General features: G+C 39.9%; 1 protein-coding gene across 2 annotated transcripts in view; it reads left to right on the top strand.

The window, feature by feature from the left end:
- The first annotated feature begins 1,273 nt into the window (after positions 1-1,273).
- DHX32 (DEAH-box helicase 32 (putative)) overlaps positions 1,274-19,925 on the top strand; it is a 22,162-nt gene continuing 3,510 nt past the window's right edge. Inside the window, exons 1-8 of one of the 2 annotated variants that reach the window (XM_032694330.1) lie at positions 1,274-2,126; positions 4,659-4,852; positions 6,615-6,987; positions 7,233-7,478; positions 9,621-9,720; positions 9,835-9,993; positions 18,242-18,433; positions 19,390-19,539. In XM_032694330.1, the coding sequence (XP_032550221.1) occupies positions 1,857-2,126; positions 4,659-4,852; positions 6,615-6,987; positions 7,233-7,478; positions 9,621-9,720; positions 9,835-9,993; positions 18,242-18,433; positions 19,390-19,539 (1,684 nt within the window). In that variant the 5' untranslated portion in view covers positions 1,274-1,856. Of the gene's footprint in view, positions 2,127-4,360; positions 4,461-4,658; positions 4,853-6,614; positions 6,988-7,232; positions 7,479-9,620; positions 9,721-9,834; positions 9,994-18,241; positions 18,434-19,389; positions 19,540-19,925 lie in introns of those variants that run through there. The other variant, XM_032694331.1, reaches the window with a different exon arrangement.

Below are 19,925 nucleotides of genomic sequence, written 5' to 3'. Positions count from 1 at the left end.
TCCTCTGGAAGAGAATTCCAGAGCTCTAGCAATGAGGTTATCAATCATTTAACAACCTGGTCTGTTAAGACATCCAGTATCATAAAAGGAGTATTAGTTTCATGATATTTCAAATAATAATAAACATTTTTCTTGATTTGGTAACATTTAAATTTGCTTTTTTGTATCACCAAATCAAAAATGAGGAAAAATAAAAATATTGCTGTGATATGACTATACAAATTTGTTCAGTGAACCAGAAAATATTGCTGTCCAGTTCTTAGTGTTTTGAAGGTAAACCTGCACTACACAGAGGATATCCTTTTCAATCCTTTCATGACGTTTTGCCTTATTGAGTCATTTTGGGCACATGTGGGAAGCAGAGATCTCAACAGTAGGGAGTCTGCAGCAACAAACAAGGAAGGATGTAACACAAAATCAGATAACCCATAGGGTAGAGTTATGCATGAAGGTCATAGGAAAAGTGGTTTGCAAGTTCAGCTGAATGACCTAATGCAGTGTCATTTGCTGTAACACCAGAGAGGGGGCAGGTAAATCACCTGGTCCTTTTGCCCCTCAGAGATATTCCCTCAGGAGATCACACTCAGTTTTGGTCCCCAAACTGGGCAGTCTGTCAGTCCCTGGTGCCAGGCACTCCCAGTGCCAATAATCAGCCTGTTCTGTGAGCAGCACAGACACATAATTAGACTTATCTCGTTTGTACTGAGATATCCAGGCTGCTGAACAAAAGAGTTTCTCCTCCTTCTCTTTGTTGGTTTCCTGTGCTGCTGCCATCAGAAGCTGCATTTAGGGCATGAAAGCCAAGATGGTCCAAAGCTATGAAACAAGAAAAATTCGTAAGAAGAGGCAATAACTTTCATTCTATTACTTAGTGCAGAAAAAGCTTGATATAGAAAAAGCATCCAAGCATTGTGCTCCCAGTCTGTTCATCAAGACATTATCAGCATCATTATTCAGCAGGACACTTGCCTCTGGAGCTAAAATAAAAAATGTTATTTAATATTTGTCTTGCAGTACAGATCAGTCAAGATTAGGAAACACTATTTTGTTACTTTTGAGCCCCAGGAGTTGGAGTCACTTTACGTCAGTAAGTTTTTCTTCCACCATCTTTCAAGGCCACTCCTGGTGTCCTTGGAGAGTTAGAACAGGACTTGCTCTGCTTTGTTTTAACATATTAAGCATATTTTAACAGTGGCAAAAGCCTTGCAAGATCTCTGAGTTAATACACAGAGTATATAAAACGACTCTTTACCGCTCTGACTTGCTAAAACACTGCAAACAACACAACCCCAGAGCACTGGCTGTTCCCGACGGACTCTTTCCGTCGCCTCCCCACTCGCTGTTGTTGCAGCACCCAGGGGTGAAGCCCATTGTGCCAGGATTAGCCTCCCACATGACATCCCTGCAATCACAATAAGTGCTCCAGAGCCTCCTATTCACGGTAGCAGGAGTGATAAAGGTCAGGCTCAGCGTGCTCTTTCCCAATTATTCTCCAGCCTGGCCCAGCCGGAGCAGACAAGAGCAAACACTGGGACTTCACAGGCTACTGGAGTGCAAAAGCTACTCAGCTTCTCTTTAACATCTTTGGGGTTAATCATCGTGGCTTTGAAGAGTTTGGATGATTTTTTGAATATATTTTCTCAAGGTTATTAAACCACCTGGAGTGGGACAAGCAGACCACAAAGGCAGCTGGAGCCCAAGACTGAACTTTTAAACCGAAGGGCTGCGAAATACTAATCCTGGGGGAAGGAAAAATGGATTTCCTCAGGTTTAGGGAGCCAGAATGATCCATCAGTACACAAAGGACTCCTTCCACTACTAATGTGTTTTTGCTGGGAATCAGTTATGCAAGAAAAATGGAGTTTTTAACCTTTTCTCCAGAAAATCACTGCTTTTCAGAGTTACTTGACAGTAGTGATGGTGATGAAGAGGAAATACTTGTATGTGGAGAAGATTTAGAGCTTAATCCTTTTGATGGCTTGCCTTACTCCTCCCGTTATTATAAACTTCTGAAAGAGAGAGAAGAGCTTCCAATATGGAAAGAGAAATATACTTTCATGGACAGTTTGCTTCATAATCAAATTGTGATGGTGGCAGGAGATGCTAAGACTGGTAAGAGTTCCCAGGTCAGTACAACAGACTTGGTTGGGGTTTTTTTTAATTATTTTTAGAACATTTAATGTTGTCCACTTTTCTTTTGCTATAACTATTTCACTAATACTATATATTCTTAAAAAATAATTTTGCAATAATTCAGTATACACAGCTGTTGCTCTGTACTGGGCACATCAACATCCAAATTTACATTTTCCTTGTATGTGTTGTGCTGAGAACTGTCTGGTATTGCAGAATAAAAGCACCCAGTTCTGAAGAGATGCAGCACACACAGTTGTATTGAGTTTAGCAGTTCTCAGTGCAGAAACAGATGTGCAGCCAACTATTGTAATCTGAGGTATTAAGGCCAGAGAGGGAAAGTGAAATACAGAAGGTGAATAAACACTAATACAGTCAAACACAGATTTAAAATATATGAAACATTTAAACAACTTTCTTTAAATGTTCACAAAAAATGGGTACTTTATGTTTGTCTGTTACAAGCAAGTTTTGCTTGGTTGATGGTGTTTTTAGGGTTCAGGGTAAGCTAAGCTCAAGAGTAACACTTCTCAGATTGCCTCAGACGCTCATAAACAACTAATAAAAATCTCAAACTACAACTTTTCTGTATTAAACACTAAATTTTAAAAGATAAGTCCTTTCTGAACACTGCAGACCACATGCATGAACTGCTGCAGTATAAAATCCAGAACCAAATATACACACAGCCTTAGAAAAATTCTGTATAAAATATTATTGTACCCACCAGTATGTTCACTGTTCATTTTTGTTTTGTTTTTATATCCCAATGTAACATCTGAACATGAAAACCTACTAAATGTACACTTCTAAATGTATTACAGAATGTATCAGCTGAAATCTTTCCTTCCTGAAATTGTAGGTGTATTTCCATAGTCTGCACATAGACCAAGACTAACTGTAAAATACTTTAGGACTTAGGTTTAGTATTTTAGCAGTAAATAATTCCTTCTACATTTAGCTGGCCATTCTCCTTAATCCTGACTAAACTTGCCTTTTTTTGTTTCTTTTTGTCCATCATCACATTGAACCCCAGTGGAAACGGCAAACTCTGCAATGCCTGTTTTGGATTCAATGCATATTCTTACTTGGAAAGTGTATTTTGGTTCTGATTAGTGCTACATCAGAAAAAAAATAGAGTGGATTTGCTGTCAGGTCGTAAGTGAAGGTGATAAAAGTGCTCAGGGAATGAAGGATTGAAATCAGTAGGGCTGTTTCTCGGGGAGAATTAATGGTGTTTCCCTCCCTTCAGCCAGGAGCCAACGCTTTTTCCAAGAACACAAAATTACTTTGCAGAACTCATGCGAAGACATCACTGAAGCCAAGATGTCAGTTGATTCTAAGCACACAAACATCAATCAGGACTATCAAATTCTGCTCTGACAATATATAACAATCCCAGTCTGTTGCCATAGTAAAGAGAGAATTTTCAAACAAGTGTTAGAAGCCACAATATTATTGTTTGTGACTGGGAACAGGAGAAAACTTTCCTGCAGGTAAAGCTGTGGGATAATTGCTGTTGAAGGGCATCTCATACCTGCCAGAGACTTTGATGCTGGACGCTGCTGGAGATCACATATTGAACTAGAGACATCACACTTCCCACTGAAAATTCCTATGTTACTATAAAAGTGACACACACATACCCACCTGGTGCCTGGAATGACTTTTGGAGAGCAGTCTTTTTTGTTATTGACTGTAATTTATACACAGCAAACTTTGTATAATAAAGTACTTGGTAAGAAATGTTAGCTTTTAAATTGTCCTTAAACAAATTGAATAAGATGTAACACGTTGCTGGCTGGTTTTTAAACATTTTTAGAAATACACATATAACTATATCAAATAAATTATTTATGGCCGATGCACCTGATTTTATATGTTGATTAAGTAAAGCATTTGAATTCTAATACTTTCACTAAAATAATATTTATAATGCAATTGCACTTTCTCATGACAATAACACATGAATATTTTCCAGCGTTGATTTTATGTAAATCTATAAATTAGAGCACTGCTGTGTAAGCTGCTGGAGCAGTTCAAGTTTCAGTGATCACTGTTTGCAGAGTAATTCATCTGAAATTACATATATTTACTGTGGCATTTGTCAGTTTGAAATCCTGTTCGTTGTGGGATGTGTTTCTATGGATATAACACAAGCAGGTTTATTCCTGTCAGCAGCCCCTGACAACAACTGCTCTAACCACGCTGGATCCACCAGCGGGTCCTTATTATGACACTGCTGGTGCCACCTCCTCCCTGGAGGCCAAATCTGTCCCTTCTGCAATATATTCAAACTAATCTGAGTCCAGTTGAGAAATTCCCAGGTAAACCTTCTCATTCCTGTTGAGCACTTACGAGATTCCAAGCGCTGACATTTATCAGGGCAGACGATTTCCGAGCAAGCGCAGTAGGTGCTCGAGTTGATTTAGTTGTTCTACGCTGTCAGCTTCTGAATTACAGCCTCTGTTAAACATGTTAAACACTAAATCATGGTTGGGTTTTTTTTCCCTGTTTCCCTGCAGATCCCTCAGTGGTGTGCTGAGCACTGCCTGTCTGCCCGCTACCAGCACGGCGTGGTGGTGTGTGCGCAGGCGCACGGGCAGACGGCGGTGAGGCTGGCCCTGCGTGTGGCTGATGAGATGGATGTCAACCTTGGCCATGAAGTGGGGTATCTCATCCCTTTTGAAAGCTGCTGCATGCCAGAAACTATCCTGAGGTCGGTGCATTTGGGGTTTTAAGGCCTTCAGGCTCACCTCGAATATCGTGTGCAGTTTTGGGCACCGCAATATAAGGAAGATATGAAGCCATGAGAGAGTGTCCGAAGGAGGACAACAAAGATGGGGAAGGGCCTTGATTTGAAGCCATGTGAGGACACTGAGGGCACTTGGTATATTCAGCTGGAGAAGAGGAGACTGAGGAGAGACCTCACTGCAGTTACAACTTCCTTGGGAAGGGCAGGCACTGATCTCTGCTCTGTGGGGACCAGGGACAGGACCCAGGGAATGGCCTGAAGTTGTGTCAGCGAGGTTTAGGTTGGATCTCAGGAAAAGGTTCTTCCCCAAAAGGGTGGTTGGGCACTGCCCAGGCTCCCCAGGGCAGTGGGCACAGCACCAAGGCTGACAGAACTCAAGGAGTGTTTGGATGATGCTCTCAGGCACATGGTGTGACGCTTGGGGATGGTCCTGATGCTAAGGGTTGGACTCAATGATCCTTGTGGGTCCCTTCCAACTCAGCACATTCTGTGATTTTGTGATTAATGTCTAGCTCACAGCTCCTTGCAAGTGCAAAAGTTTGCAGCTGAAGCTCTGCAGTTCTTAGCTCTTGAAAACAAAGAAACCCAACGCTGCTTTATACAGCTATGTATAATACTTTAAAATGCAGATTTGTGATCAATCAAGAAGCAGTAAAGGGTTTGAAGGTGCTAAAAATCATAGTAGAGATTTAAGTGGGCAAAACTTCATCAAGCACCTCAGTGACTTCCTTTTTTTGTCTCTACTTTTGCCTCCTCTATTTTCCAGGACAGGAATGTTCATTATCATAAGAGAATGTGGGATAATCTGTCTGAAAGTAAAGCTGGAATTCAAAAGCCATCCAAAATCATGGTTAGATGAGGGTACATTCAGTAACAAGAGAAAAAAGTATTTAGGAGGATATTTAAGAGATAAGAAATGCACTTAATGTATTAACTATAGGCAGGTGACAGCAGCAACTCAGAGATTCAGCTTTTGAGCCTCCTAGAAAGTTAGGAGAGTTATTTTCTCTAATTCCTTAACATGGCAGGCACAAAACTAGATCACAAGCCTTTTTCCCAGCCACTGATTTCCAGTGGGGAAGAGGATACTCACCCCTTCTGAAAATCAATTTCAGCCACTCTGCCTTTTGCACATCCTTTCTCTTTTCACGGAGAACGCTGTAAACCTCATCCTGCAGCACAACTTCCCGCAGCTGCTCCAGCTGGGAAAGGGAGATGAATCCTGTCCTCTCACACGTCGAAACCTGGTTCAAAATTTCAAAGTCCTGCTGAGCAACACAACAAAAAAATAACATCCTTTAAAAAGAATTTCAGGAGCAGGAATAATAGGGACAAAAGTGAGGGTATGAATTAATCTCTCGTCTTGGTTCTGGCACTGCCTCAAGTGCTCCTTCTTTTCCTCATCTGAAAGTATTACTTCCAAGCTCAGGAGTTGTTTGTGGTATGTAATATGCTTAGATAGTTTGGAAGATAAAAGGCAGTACAAGTCATGATTTTAGGGCAGAAGTATTTCTTCTTTTGCCTGGAGCATCCTTTCAACCACAGTGCCACTGAGTGCCATTGAATCTCACCGAGTGTGTAGCTACTTAAAGAAGGATTTAAGCATGGAGCTGAGACTGTGTCTTATGAAATCTTTCTTGTTAGAACAGAAAGAACCAAGCTGTCCCCAAGCCCCTGACTGAATATTCCAAGCAACTTTGCAGAGTTTTCTGTTTCTGTGTTGCAGGTACTGCACAGATGACATGCTGCAGAGGGAAATGATGTCCACGCCCCTCCTGAGCTATTATGGGGTTATTATCCTGGACGATGTGCATGAAAGGACTGTTGCAACAGATGCATTGCTTGGCCTTCTCAAAGATGTGCTGACAGCAAGGCCAGAGCTGAGGCTGGTGGTCCTCACTGCCCCCCACATGTGCAGCACTCTGCAGGATTACTGTGGCGGCATTCCCGTGATCCGGGTGGAGATGAAGCACCACGCTGAGGTCGTGTATTCCTGCTCCACCCACAGGGACCTCTTTGGGGCTGCCCTGAGGCTGCTCCTCGAGATCCACCACACCAAGGAGAAGGGGGACATTGTGATCTTCCTGGCGTGTGAACAGGTAAGGGGTTGACCTACTCTATTATTTCTGGGTTTAATCAAGAAATTATTTATATTTCTGTTTTTAGGTGGCCTATAAATATCTTATCGCCAGTGCCTAAGACCTGTACAATACTTGTATCTTCTTAAATATAATGATTAAGGTAAAGCAGGGAGGTTTGTGAATACTTTGATAATTTTATATATTGCAATTGGAGTAAGAACATAATAGTTTCATGAGGAAAAATGCATTTCTCTTGATTACAGGAAATTGAAAAAGCTTATCAAATGATCAGACAGGAGCAGCCTAATTTAAACCCTGACCTTGGTGAACTCATCCCCATCCCTTTATACCCCACAAAGCAAGACCCAATTCCCAAACCAACGCCAGACCAACAGAAATGCTGCAAAAAATACAGGAGGAAAGTGCTGCTCACCACAAGCTTTGGAGAATCTTTGATTTGGCTTAAAAATGTGACCTTTGTCATCGATGTCGGTGTTGAAAGAAGAAAGGTCAGTAAAGCAAATCAGAGTCTGTCACAAATGAACTGTGCAGAGGGGCCTTTTCACGGTGGGGGAAAGGGAAATGTGCAGCTCAGGTTACTGCAAATGGTTACAAAAGGATTATATATTTTTCTTTTCTGTTGTAAATCAGGTTCTGTTGTATTTTTAAGATACAAATTAATAAAATCTACATAACCTTCATGGGTAGTTCATGTGAAAACCAAGCAAGAAGTCACAATTACTTCCTAAATTCAGTCAAAACCCAAAAATTTCAAGTTTCTAAAGCCAGATTAACACACCCAGATGAAACTGCCACTCATTTGAGCACCAAACCAATGCATCTCACTTTAGTTTTGGTCCTAACTATCTCTTCAGTATCTTATATTTAAAACAAAATACAATCAGTTCTTGGGTACCTACTGGCAGATTTCCTGATTTGGTAGATCTTAGTTTAATGAGTGAATAATCCATGTAATGCCATAATCATGTAACACCACGGGATGCTCACACAGGGAAACTCTCCTTTTTAAAGCTGCTTGTGCTCCTTCTGGATATGTGTTACCATCCAAGTACCTCAAAATGCTGCAATTTATCTAATTAACCTTTGAACTTTTACAGTTTATTCTAAATATGTCCTCAGTTCTTGTTTCCCACCCTGGGAAGGGCTAGTGCAGCTGCAAAAAATATCTCATTTCTTTCATTCATACCTAACTGATGAACTAAAGAATGAGTAACTATGTAGGAACATGTCATTACACATGAGTTTGAAAGCTGCACTACTACAGACTTTGTAACCATCCCACATGGCCTACTAGTCAAAATAAATATTCCAGTAATAGGCAAAAGAAACAATATAATACAATTGCTTTCTACAATGCAAGGTGGAATAACCAAAATTGAAGTCAAGCGTTCCTAAAATCTTGGAGCAGGGTCGATAATCCTGATTAGCTCTGAAAACAGTTCAGGGAGACGCCTGTGAACTACCAGGACCTTTCATTTTCATTGAAAAAACCTGTAATTTTTAAAGGTTCTCATATGGGGGTTATAAACTAAGTCAGACTCCAGTCAAGCTAAAAAAACAGTCCTTCTTTGGTGTGCAAGGAAGAAGAGCCTAAAAGCAGTTTTCAATTAGACCATGATAAGTCAACTTATTTCTAAAACTCCAGGTTTTTTGGGTGCCAAAAATGAATCTCATTTCCATAGTTAACCTGAAGCCCGAAGTAAAATTCAGTGCTTCCAGACTTCTGTGAATCTAAAATAAGAAGCAATGGGAACAAACCAGTTCCAACAGTCCTCACAGCCATCAAAACACCTCTATTGGTTATGACATTTTTACCTTTAATTCAATTATTTTGTCCTAACAGCTGAAGTTTAGTCCTGTAACATTCGTCCCTCAGCAATTCAAACACATCCAACCCGTGTGGCTGAAAATCAGATGAATATTGAGAGAACAGGGAAAGTTTAGTGTAAAACAAAATCCCACCTAAGTCTCACAGCTGGGATATTTACCTGGAGGAAGAAAATTTGTCCCCTGCACTGAAGGATTTTTTTTTTTTTTAATAAGACCTTGCTTATAGGAGACAAAAATACTTCAGATGTCATGATTAAAAAGTTGCCTTATCCAAATAGCCCTTTTATGTCTTGCTAAACACTGTGGGGGCTATGGACATCATTGGTGGCCAGAACAGAGAGTGAATCAGCTCCTCAGTTTAATCAAAATAAAGTATAATCAAGGAAAAAAAAAGAAACAGGGCATTGTACATCTTTAATACAGCTGTTGTCTCCTGTACTGAATTGTCAGATTTCAGTGTTCAGACAAAAATCTGCAGTTATGGAACAAAATGTTATTAGACTGTTATTGGAAGAAATAAATAACTTTTTTGATGCTTTTCTAGATGACACCATTTTCTGCTTTAGTAAGGTGCATTTCTTCAGAACAAAGACATTTATCTAAGAGCACACTTGGAGTTACTGCAAAACTCTCATTTTGCCAGTGCTGACTGCTCTCATTTCCAAGCTGGTGACATAAAAAGAAATGAAACCGTTATACATTTTCTGTAAAATGACCTAGAGAAGAATTCAATACAGACCATTAATATCTTTGTAGCCTTCTTGAACTTATCTGATGCTTAATATCTCTTTCATTTAAAGGTGTACAATCCTAGAATCAGAGCAGACTCTGTTCTAACCCAGCCTATCAGCAAAAGTCAAGCAGAGATGCATAAACAAATTCTGGGCATGTCTCCATCAGGTAGAATTATCAGCTCAACATTTACATCCATTAGCTCAAATTATTAATAGAATCAAACTGCAGTGCGAGAAAAAAGAATTAAAAAAAGGTAATTTTTCCCAAAATCTCTTCCAGGCAAACTCTTCTGTTTGTATCCTGAGGAATTTGTAGACAAAGAAATGAAACCACATGTCCCAGCCAAAGTGCAAGAATCCAACCTAACCAGCCTGGTGCTCTTCCTGAAGAGGATGGACATTGCTGGCTTTGCACACTGTGACTTCATAAGCAGCCCAGGTAAGGGGGATCCTGCAATTTTTCATCTTTTTATTATTATTTTCGAAGGTATTTAAACGTTAGTTTTGCCCTGTTACTCACAGTATTGCTTTTTATTTAAGTACTTGTAATAATATTATTCTGCTTTTACCACTTACCTGCTACAACAGTTCCCAATTCAATAGCAGCACTTAAAAAAAAATACCATAAAGTATCTGAATGGAATTGGAGTGAAAAAAAAAAAAATCAATATTCCAAATATCTTCTCATCTAAGTTTCATATTATTTTCCTGGGACCCACAAAGAAAATGTGTGTCCCATTGTACAGATATCCAACAAAATAGATTCCTTTAATCAAAAGTTTACAACCCAAATAAAGCACTGTTGTTACCTGGGGGATATATGTGGAGGAAATGAGCTTCCTTCTTATCCTCCAGCATCTCCCACCTCAAATTTACAATGAGCTGTTACTTAAGGACAATAGTCTTTATAAAATAAACCCAAATAAACTTGCAGTGCTAGACAGGGAATACACTGAATTTTGATGTAAGCGTATGAAGGAAGTTGCTTTTTTTTTCTCCTGACTTCATAATTTAGGACTTTTTCTATAGAAGAATATTCTCTGTTCTGGCCTATCACAACACCCAGCAAATCCTGCTGTTGATTTGAAACCCATTAAAGTGAAGGAAATAGCACTGGTTTCATTGGTTTGAGGTGGATAATGGCTTCATTCCAGATAATTTTCCAGTCCAAATAGGAAGAATTCTTATATTATTCTGCCTTTCCTCTTGGACACACTTGAATTTGAAACAACCACTTGTCTTCTACGTGTTGTACACTGCAATTAATCAGTAATAGAGAGTTTAATTCCCACTGTTGGATGTTGCAATAGATTGGAAGTGGAATTTTTAAGAAGAAATTCTACTTTTCTCTTTAGCAGAAACATGCCTAAAAGACATATGAAAAAACATTGCCAGTCTGTGCAAAAGCTGATGAGAATCAAAGTATTTTGTCCTTGTGAGTGTCACCTCCTGTGTTGAATCTAGGAAACCTGCATGGAAAATGCTCATGGAATACAGCTGCCTTCCACCCAAATTTAAAATGTATTTTACTACCAAAAAATATACTAAAACAAGTAAATTTTTTTACTGGATACGAAGAAAGTTGTTCTCGAACTGTAGAACGAATTAGTAGAATTATACCAGGAAAAGCATTCACATTTTGGGATTTAAAGACACAATGGAGAAGGCATTCAGAGAAAATGAAATGCTAGAGGCGTTTAAGGATTTCACAGATGTAGGGATTCTAAGTTTTGGCTGTATTTTGGATAATGCAGCTGAAGAAAAGCATTGTGTTGATGAGTACAAATCATGAAGGCACTTGGTGAATGCATCAGCTTTACTTGGATGGGCGTTAAATATGAAAAAAGTTTGTGCTAACTAGTCCAAAAGTGTGAGGTCGAGTATTGAATAGTTTTAGGAATTACTGAAACAGTGTGAGGAATGTCAGACAAACTGTTTGAACAAAGGAAAAATCCCACAAACTCTGTAGGGGTCCCCAGACAGGAGATGAGAAAGTCTGCACCATTTCCTGGTCTCCTTCCCATCTTAGGCCACACACAATTAAACATTTGAGACAGAGCTTTAATGGTCTAATATAGCTCTTCATTTATCCTAGGATAGGTCACACATTGGCTTTCTCTCCACTTTGGAGCAGGCAGTGAACTTTTCTCCTACTGGTACTTAAACTGATCCCCCACCACAATCCCCCCTGTAAACCTGACATGATCAGAACACAGCCTGAAGGACCTGCTGTGAAACACATTTGTCTGAAAGGAACAGGAACACTGAAGGAAGGAATTTGTAAGGGGAGTCAGTTATTGTATTAGACCAACTTACAGAACTCAAAACACACATCAGGCTTTCAAGTACATAAACCCCAGAATGGTTTGGGTTGGAAGAGACCTTAAAGATCATCCAATTCCAACCCTATGCCACGGGCAGGGACACCTTCCACTATCCCAGGTTGCTCCAAGCCCCATCCGACCTGGCCTTGGACACTTCTCGGGATGGAATTTGGGTCCTTCATCTTCCCAAGAGCTTTGGGTCAATAATCCCAGCTTGTGAAAGCCCAAGTTTTCTCATTCTGTGCCAAGATAGACCCAACCAGCCACAGATACTAATGCCACAGTGATCTCCAGTGGTTAAAGAAGCACAAAATCCAGCAGAATTACATAAATAGATAGATATAAATATATAAAATAGACTGATCCTAAAATCACACCATGGAGCCCCTGCTGCCCAGCCCCAAATATCACTGGTACCCAGTTACAAGGGAGCTCTGAAGGTTTTTATTGCTAGTTATAAGGTCAAATAGGTGTTACACCTTCTCTGGGTTATGTGCTGCAGGACAGTGATGCAGAGGAGGCAAAGAGAAGAGCTCTCAGAGATGGAAAGTGTCCTCTCTTGAGCAGATTTTACCTTCACAAAAAGGCTTCATTATCTATCACAGAATCATCGAATCACAGAATGGTTTTGGGTTGGAAGGGACCTTAAACACCATCTAGTTTCAATTCCCTGCCATGAGTTTGACTATTCCATGTGTCTTCACCTCCTTGGACTGAATTTCCCTTTGAGTAAAGGGAGTAAAGACACTGCAGCATCTCCCACGTGTCACAGGTTTTCCTCTGGACCCTTTCTGCCCAACTAACATTCTCACCTTTCCTTTGCAAAGGAACAGATGGAGGCTTGGGGTTTTTTTAACCCATGCTGAATTTCTCCTAAACAAAACAATGTTTTCACTGAGATGAGTAAGGTATGGACAGGAACTGGTGAATAAACTAATCAGAAGGACACTGAAATTCACAGCAAGAATTCCAAGTACTTCACAGTCCATTTCCTGCACGTGAAGGAGAGAACATACAGCCGATAAGAAGTAAAAATTACATCAGTAAAACATTTTATTTCTGCTCAGCAACAATGTGCACGAGGGTTTTTTTTCCTCTGCTCTTTGAGGAAAAATAAAAGCTGGGATTAACTCTGACTCATTACTGCATTATGAAAGCAACAAACATGTCAGGCTTACAGCTGCTGCATTTAATTCATGCCATAATCGAGAGCAGCTAATGCAGCTTGTTACCCTTTTTAGGATTCATGAGCCATATGAAAATGTATCTGGCACTGCAGCTCTGAAGTGCATTACCGGAATTCCTGTGCCACTATAACAGGGATGTGTTTACATTTGCATCAGTTAATCAGATAGATTTTACTGTGTTTTATAATGGGACAAAAGAATTCCAGTCCCATGGATTGCAGCAATGTTATGTGTTTTTGTAAATCACTGGAAAATCCTTATTTAAACTATGCAAATCAGTATAAAGATGAAGCCATGTAAAATTTCTGTAAGAAATCAAGGTGGAAGCAGTTTGCAGATTCTGCATTCATTCACAATTACCATAAACAATTTTCAGAATAAAGTATTTGTTGATGGTCATGGAGACCATGAAATTTGACAGCTGCGCTATTACAACCCCACCAAGAATATATTTCTAGAAAATCCATCATAACAAAAGTTGCATAAATGTGTATAATTTCAAATTGTTCCAGGAAAGAAAACTGTTTGCTTATTTTTTCAGTAGAAACAGACTGTCAAAGACAGAAACTCAATGTACCATGTAAGGTCTGCTCAACAGAGACCACTTCATGGCAGATTTAGTATCTCAAGTTTACTTGTTAATTCTTTGATGGTTTGATTTTTGAATTTCATCAATTAGGTAGTGTTACATCTCCTAATGAAAAGCTTTCTGATAGCATAGACGTGGCCACATAGGTCATGGTGTGTGCTGTACAAATCAGTGGAAAAGGATAAAAGGAATTGGAGGAGGTAAGGACCAGACAGCAAACAAAGAAAGGAAGGACAACCTGTCCCTTGGCAGCAGGAACAAGGGTCAGGGCAGTTAATACAGCCTAATAACTGAGCCCACACCCCACTGAAAGTAGCCAGTTCCTTAGAGCTGGTATCACAAAGGGCATCCCAAAAGGTTGCCCAGAGAAGCTGTGGCTGCCCCTGGATCCCTGGAAGTGTCCAAGGCCAGGTTGGATGGGGCTTGGAGCAACCTGGGACAGTGGAAGGTGTCCCTGCCCATGGCAGGGGGTGGAAAGAGATGGGCCTGAACGTCCCTCCCAACCCAAACCAATCTGTGAGGTTAAGATGAAAAATGAGAAAAAGGAGGGCAGTAATGATATATAATATTATTTAAATTATTCTATTTCTGGATATACATGTTGCACAGTCATGTAGGTGCTCTGAGGGTGACACAGAGCAGACAGAAAACAAATGTTGCTAAGCAGTCAGTGCTATCCCTGGTGTGCAGATATTATTCAGTGTATGCTGTCAGGAAAACACAGGTCAGGCTCTGCCCTGCCTGTCCCTCCTGGCAGAAAACACAGCAGGGACCATGACCAGCCTCACTGGAGTGATGAAGCATCATAATGGGGGATGGAAAGACTGCAAAGTATGAGTTTGGAAAAGCAATGTTTAATGATCAACTATAATTTCAAAATAATAGTTATAGAACTGGTGGCTTCAGAGCAAGACAGACTCATGAAAAATCCTCCCTCAGTTACAGGGGAAAAAAGAGAATCAGGATGGAACCTGCACACAGAAGCCTGTGCTTGGAGAAGAAAAGCCTTTGCATGATTTGAGGAAAACTTGGCACTAGATTTCTCCATATCTTCAGTTTGCTATCCAAGGAGCAATGTTAAAAAACAGTAGCAGCATTCCCCAGAACTGTTCTCCCTGCAGTAATTACTTTGGCAGTTCTTCCTGTTGCTCAGCCCAACAGGAGCTGGAAAACTTGCTGTTTGCCAGGCAGTGAATCAGCTCTTTAAAGACAACATCCCTTCACCTGACACTCATGTCAGCTCTAACTTTACAACAGTTATTTCCATGGAAAGAAAAGATCTACCAAGAAAAAGATATTTTACTTACTCAATGTTTGCACAGAGCAGAAGGAACATAGGAGCTGTGGATCCTAAGTGGACTATTAAAAATTATGAAATTTAAGTTTCCTGTCTCTAATATTCACTTATTTGTGAACTTCGACCAAACCTCTAAATCACTTGTTCCTTATGCAACAATAATAATACTTTTGTATTTATCTGGTCACTTGAGCACTTAATTTCAGCCACGTGGGATGTGATACTGAAAAGACTACAGGTGCAGCTATCTTTAGAGACATAGTTCACTGTTCATGTCAAAGTTACAAAAAACTGAAACAATATCATTTTAAGTAGTTTGAGTCTCTCAGATAAATGAGTTTAGTGCTAACAATGACAATTAATTATATATTTGCTTTCCTAAGCCTAAGAATGATCAAGAGCAGGGTCTGTTTTAATATAAAATTGGTCAGATTTCCTGAAAAAAGCCCAGAGCAACCCAGTCTTGAGCAGCCAAAGAACACAGACAAGGGAAAGACAATATTAGATTAGGAAATACCTTTTAAAATTCCAAGGATGTAACAGTTTCTTGCTGAAAGCACAGGACACATCTTGAGAGCTTCTTTTAAACTCTGCTCCTGTGAAAGCAGCTGTGGAGCCACAAAGCTTTGTGGTTCAGCAGTGACTGGAGTTGGCATAAACCCCTAAAAATAATGACATTTGCTGGCTAGAAATACTTGTAAGACAATGCACAATTCTTCTTTAAAGAAGGGGTTTCCATATCTAAACATCTCCACTACTTTTGGTTTGTCACAGTTTTTTATTTAAATAGGATCACACCATAAAAAACTCTCCAGTGAGCACTTGCTGTTCTTACACTGACTTTTTTATTGATTTTGTGCCTCAAAATGCAGCCCCATATCTGAAAGCCCTACTCTGTATTTTTTATTTGTTACTGTTCCTTCACCTGCTCTAATCCTTTACTATCTTGTCCTTTCTAGAGTAATAAAACTCCAGGAGTCTCCTTTTTCTATTTTCAGAACACTCATAGCAAGACAGGGAAGTAATTTGTGCTTATAAATCTCAAGACAACTAATTCTAGGGCATAAAAATGCAAATTACTGATGCTATCAGGAGATCGAAATTGGCTGCCATATAACCATATATTTTGTAAGTTCTAGCACAAACTACTTTGTTGATTTCTGGAAATTAGCTTTCCATGATTTCCTAGCAATTACCATGTATCTGAATGACCATTTTACTCTCCCTGTATTTTCAGTCACTGATATTTATTTCCTGTCACTGACTCTTAGTCATCATCAGCTGTTACTTTTCATTTCTTTAAAACCCCTAAGGATTTTCTTCTCAGATGCTTCAGCTTTTGTAAGGGCTCATCTTTTATCCCATTAAACCTCATACACCTGGCAATAAAAGTTCTCTCTAGACAGAAAGCCCTCATGTTGTAAAGGCAGAAGTAGGAATTCTGAGAGTGAAGCAGGTCCACAGTTTTAACAGGAATTTACAGACACCTGAGAGAATTTGTCTGAAAACTGGGTGTTTCAGAGTGAAGCCACAACACTGGCAGATTTACACACTGGAGAAGTTGTATAAAAACTCACGTAAGGGGAAATAATAAATCATATTTTTTTCCCTTCAGACATTAGCAACAGAAAAAGGTTAAAAACAACAGGTGCTTGTTTGCCTTCCATCTTACATTTTTTTCCTTACTTGATTATAAGTAGTTAATTACAGAGAGATGGCAACAAACTAAAAGTTCACTGCCAGTGAAGTAAAAAACTCCTCTTAAGATCTTCTTGCAGCTGTGGTGTTATGGAGAAATGGGGCCCACCAGCTAATTACAGCCTTGCTTTGCTTTTAACCTTGGTGATCAGAATTGGCCTGCCAGAGACATTCCCATTCCCAACAAATGCAAGAAATTACTTCTAGTCACCTAATGAAGACACAAGTCCAAATACACCCCCTGCCTGGGTGGGCAGCTGTGGCTGGGGCTTGGTTATTTTATTTTGAGGGCTTTTTCACATTAATATGCAAACTGCCAGCAGCCCACAGAGGGCTGACAAATTGCCAGAGCACTCATTAACTTCCAGGGCTGGGGATGAGGCCAAGTCCTGCTGCAGTGGAATTTTTGCCACCAGCTTCAAGGGGACTAGAATTGAACTTGTTATCCATAAAACTGAGGATACATCAAGCAGTTCCTAAAACTGGCATAAGGAGGGAGTTGCTGCAGTGACCAGAGGGCAGTTATGGATATAAATGAACTGGTGCTCATAAAACACATTGACCATTGCAGGAAGACCTGGGGTAGAAATCTACCTTTGAAAAGAGCTGGGAGGAAAGAACCTTCACACTTCAAAAGCTCCCAAATTTCCCCCAATGTCTTTCATGCTCTAGCAACTACTTTTTGGAGTGCAGGTTTGACAACTTCTACCCAGCCTTCAGGTTCCCTCTCTCCAGCCCCAGGACTGGAGCCAGCATGCACATGAAGCTCTTTGCTTGTTTGGCCACAGGGACCTACTTTCATCATCATCAGATTTCCTACAGACCTGCTCAAGTTCTAATTTTAAGTATTGATTTGCTCAATCCTGTCCTTTCAGGACATTTTCCTATATTTTCATTATGTTTTCACCTCACTGTTCTCACTTCTACCTATGGAGGTTGTAAGGAAGTTATAGCCTCCAATAAGAGAAAATTGAACAGTTAATTTTGTGGAGTGAGAAAGCCCAGCCAATTGCTAGAGATAAATTTTCTTTTATTACATTCCCATTTTTCTTCTGACACCATGAGAAACTACGTAAAAAAATTAAAAATTAAACAAAAAGGCAACCAACTCCAAATACCTGTAAGAATAAGATAGTTACAATTTCTGTAACTGTTTGTCTGTTTAAAAAGCTCTTTCCTAGAGCTGTTCTGTATCCCTCAGCACCCCTCAAATGAGACCACCCCTCTTTCAAAAGAACAAACATGCACCCAAAAAAACACCTGAAGGCTGCCAATAGTGGAAGGAGTTTTGACACAGTCTGGGGGCAATAAACTATTTAGCATTGTGTCTGGGCTTTTGACAAAAACTGTTCCAACATAAAAATTATCAACCAAGTTATTTACAGCTCTCTGTTACCTCTTCTTTTCTTCCTCCAGACTGTTCTCAGCCTTCCATTCTTCTATTACTTTTTCTTCTTACTTATTGTCAAATAAAAGAAGTTGACTTCTACCATTTTTACACAAGAAATATAAAACTGAAATACTATAATGAACATTCATTCATTTTTAAGTAGCCATTCTCAAGAATTTTATTTCTCTGTCCTCTCTCTCAGCTCCTGAAAGCCTGATGCAGGCTTTGGAAGATCTGGATTACCTGGCGGCCCTGGATAACGATGGAAACCTTTCTGAATTTGGAATTATTATGTCAGAATTTCCCCTGGACCCACAACTGTCCAAGTCACTCCTGGCTTCGTGTGAATTTGAGTGTGTGGATGAAATGCTCACCATTGCAGCCATGGTAACAGGTACCAGATATCATGTCTTACTGCTTGGCTTGTGCCACCTGCCAAATCCATGGGCTTTCTTTCCAAGTCTATCCACAAAAGCAAATTTTTGTTGTTCTCATCCTGCTTATTACAAATACATTAATATCTTTGGCTGTTTTAAGTCCTGCCTTGGTGTGTAATGAAATGTAAGTAATGACTCCATAAGTAGCATTCCATTTCCATGCTTCAGCTGCCCGTGGGCTTCCAGTCTTTTGCCAGAAACATCCCTTCAAAATTAACTTTCTTATCCCATATTCATCTACATTGGTTACAGACAAAGTTAGGGGAAGTTCTGATTATAAACAATATTGAACTGTTGACCTACAGAGAATTACTTTGTGAACTTGTCTCTCTACTTCAAGTACGTTATAAAACCAACATAACTTCGTAATCTCAGGTAGGAAGGACATAAACCCACAGGATATCAAGCTGCATTAACTGTTCTTCATATATTAATTGTTCTCCAACTTTATGCCCAAGCTGGGTTGATTTTTAACAGTGGCCCTAAACTTGTGATAAAATTTTTAAGTACATGTAACAAATGTAGAAGATTGAGCACAGGTACAACTTAGTTTTAAAAAAGTTCAACAACCTCCAAAGACACAACAGAAGTGAAACGCACTGGGAGGCACAAATTTCAGTATATAGGGGCAAATTAAGGCATTACAGCCATAAATTTAGTTTCTTTCTATATTAAATAAACCATGTGGATTCTAGCTAAATTGGATCATGCCACTATGAGGCATTTTTGGCAGCATTCTGGGAGAAAGCTGCTCACCTTCCTTTCTGTCTACAGCACACATTAACTCAACAAGAGACTGAGATGAATCCTATTAAATAAACACTTAGTGGGTTCAGCTCTTCAGCAGCTGGACACCAAAGGAAACTGAGGAAGGAAAAAACCAACATAACCACTGTGTTGATTTTTTTCCAAGCTCCTAATTGGTTCTTACACGCTCCTCCTGGGACAGAGGAGATCGCCCTGACCTGCTGGAGAAGGTTCTCCCACCCTGCAGGAGATCACTTTACTCTTATCAACATCTTCAATGCCTTCAAGGAAGCCAGTGCCAGCTCCACAAACCAAGGTGAGTGTGCCCATACCAAAATGAAGCACACTGGGACCAATTTGGAAAAGACAAACAGAAAATCTGATCAGCTGTTGTCATAAACCCTTCCTGAATGATTCCTTCCAGAACTGCTGATTTGCAGGGAGAAACCTATGAGAGTAGCTATTGCTAATGAATATTATTAGTTTATTAACTAATTGAAAATAACCTAGGACAGCAGCCCACATCCAACATGGATATGCAAGCACTTTTCCAGTAGTCATCTGAAGTGACACTGTGCCAAACCAGAATGGTGGTTCCCTCTGTAAAAGCCCAAATCCAGGTTTAAGATGTGAAAGGACATAAACACAGCTCAGGAGGGCCTTGATTCCCTCAGCAGCCCAACAATTCTGATGGTTTTTTGA

The sequence above is a fragment of the Chiroxiphia lanceolata genome, chromosome 8 (assembly GCF_009829145.1).
Source record: "Chiroxiphia lanceolata isolate bChiLan1 chromosome 8, bChiLan1.pri, whole genome shotgun sequence".
In the NCBI taxonomy this organism is placed as follows: domain Eukaryota; kingdom Metazoa; phylum Chordata; class Aves; order Passeriformes; family Pipridae; genus Chiroxiphia; species Chiroxiphia lanceolata.
The sequence above is the reverse complement of the archived record's forward strand: the minus strand, read 5'-3'. Positions and strand labels throughout refer to the sequence as shown.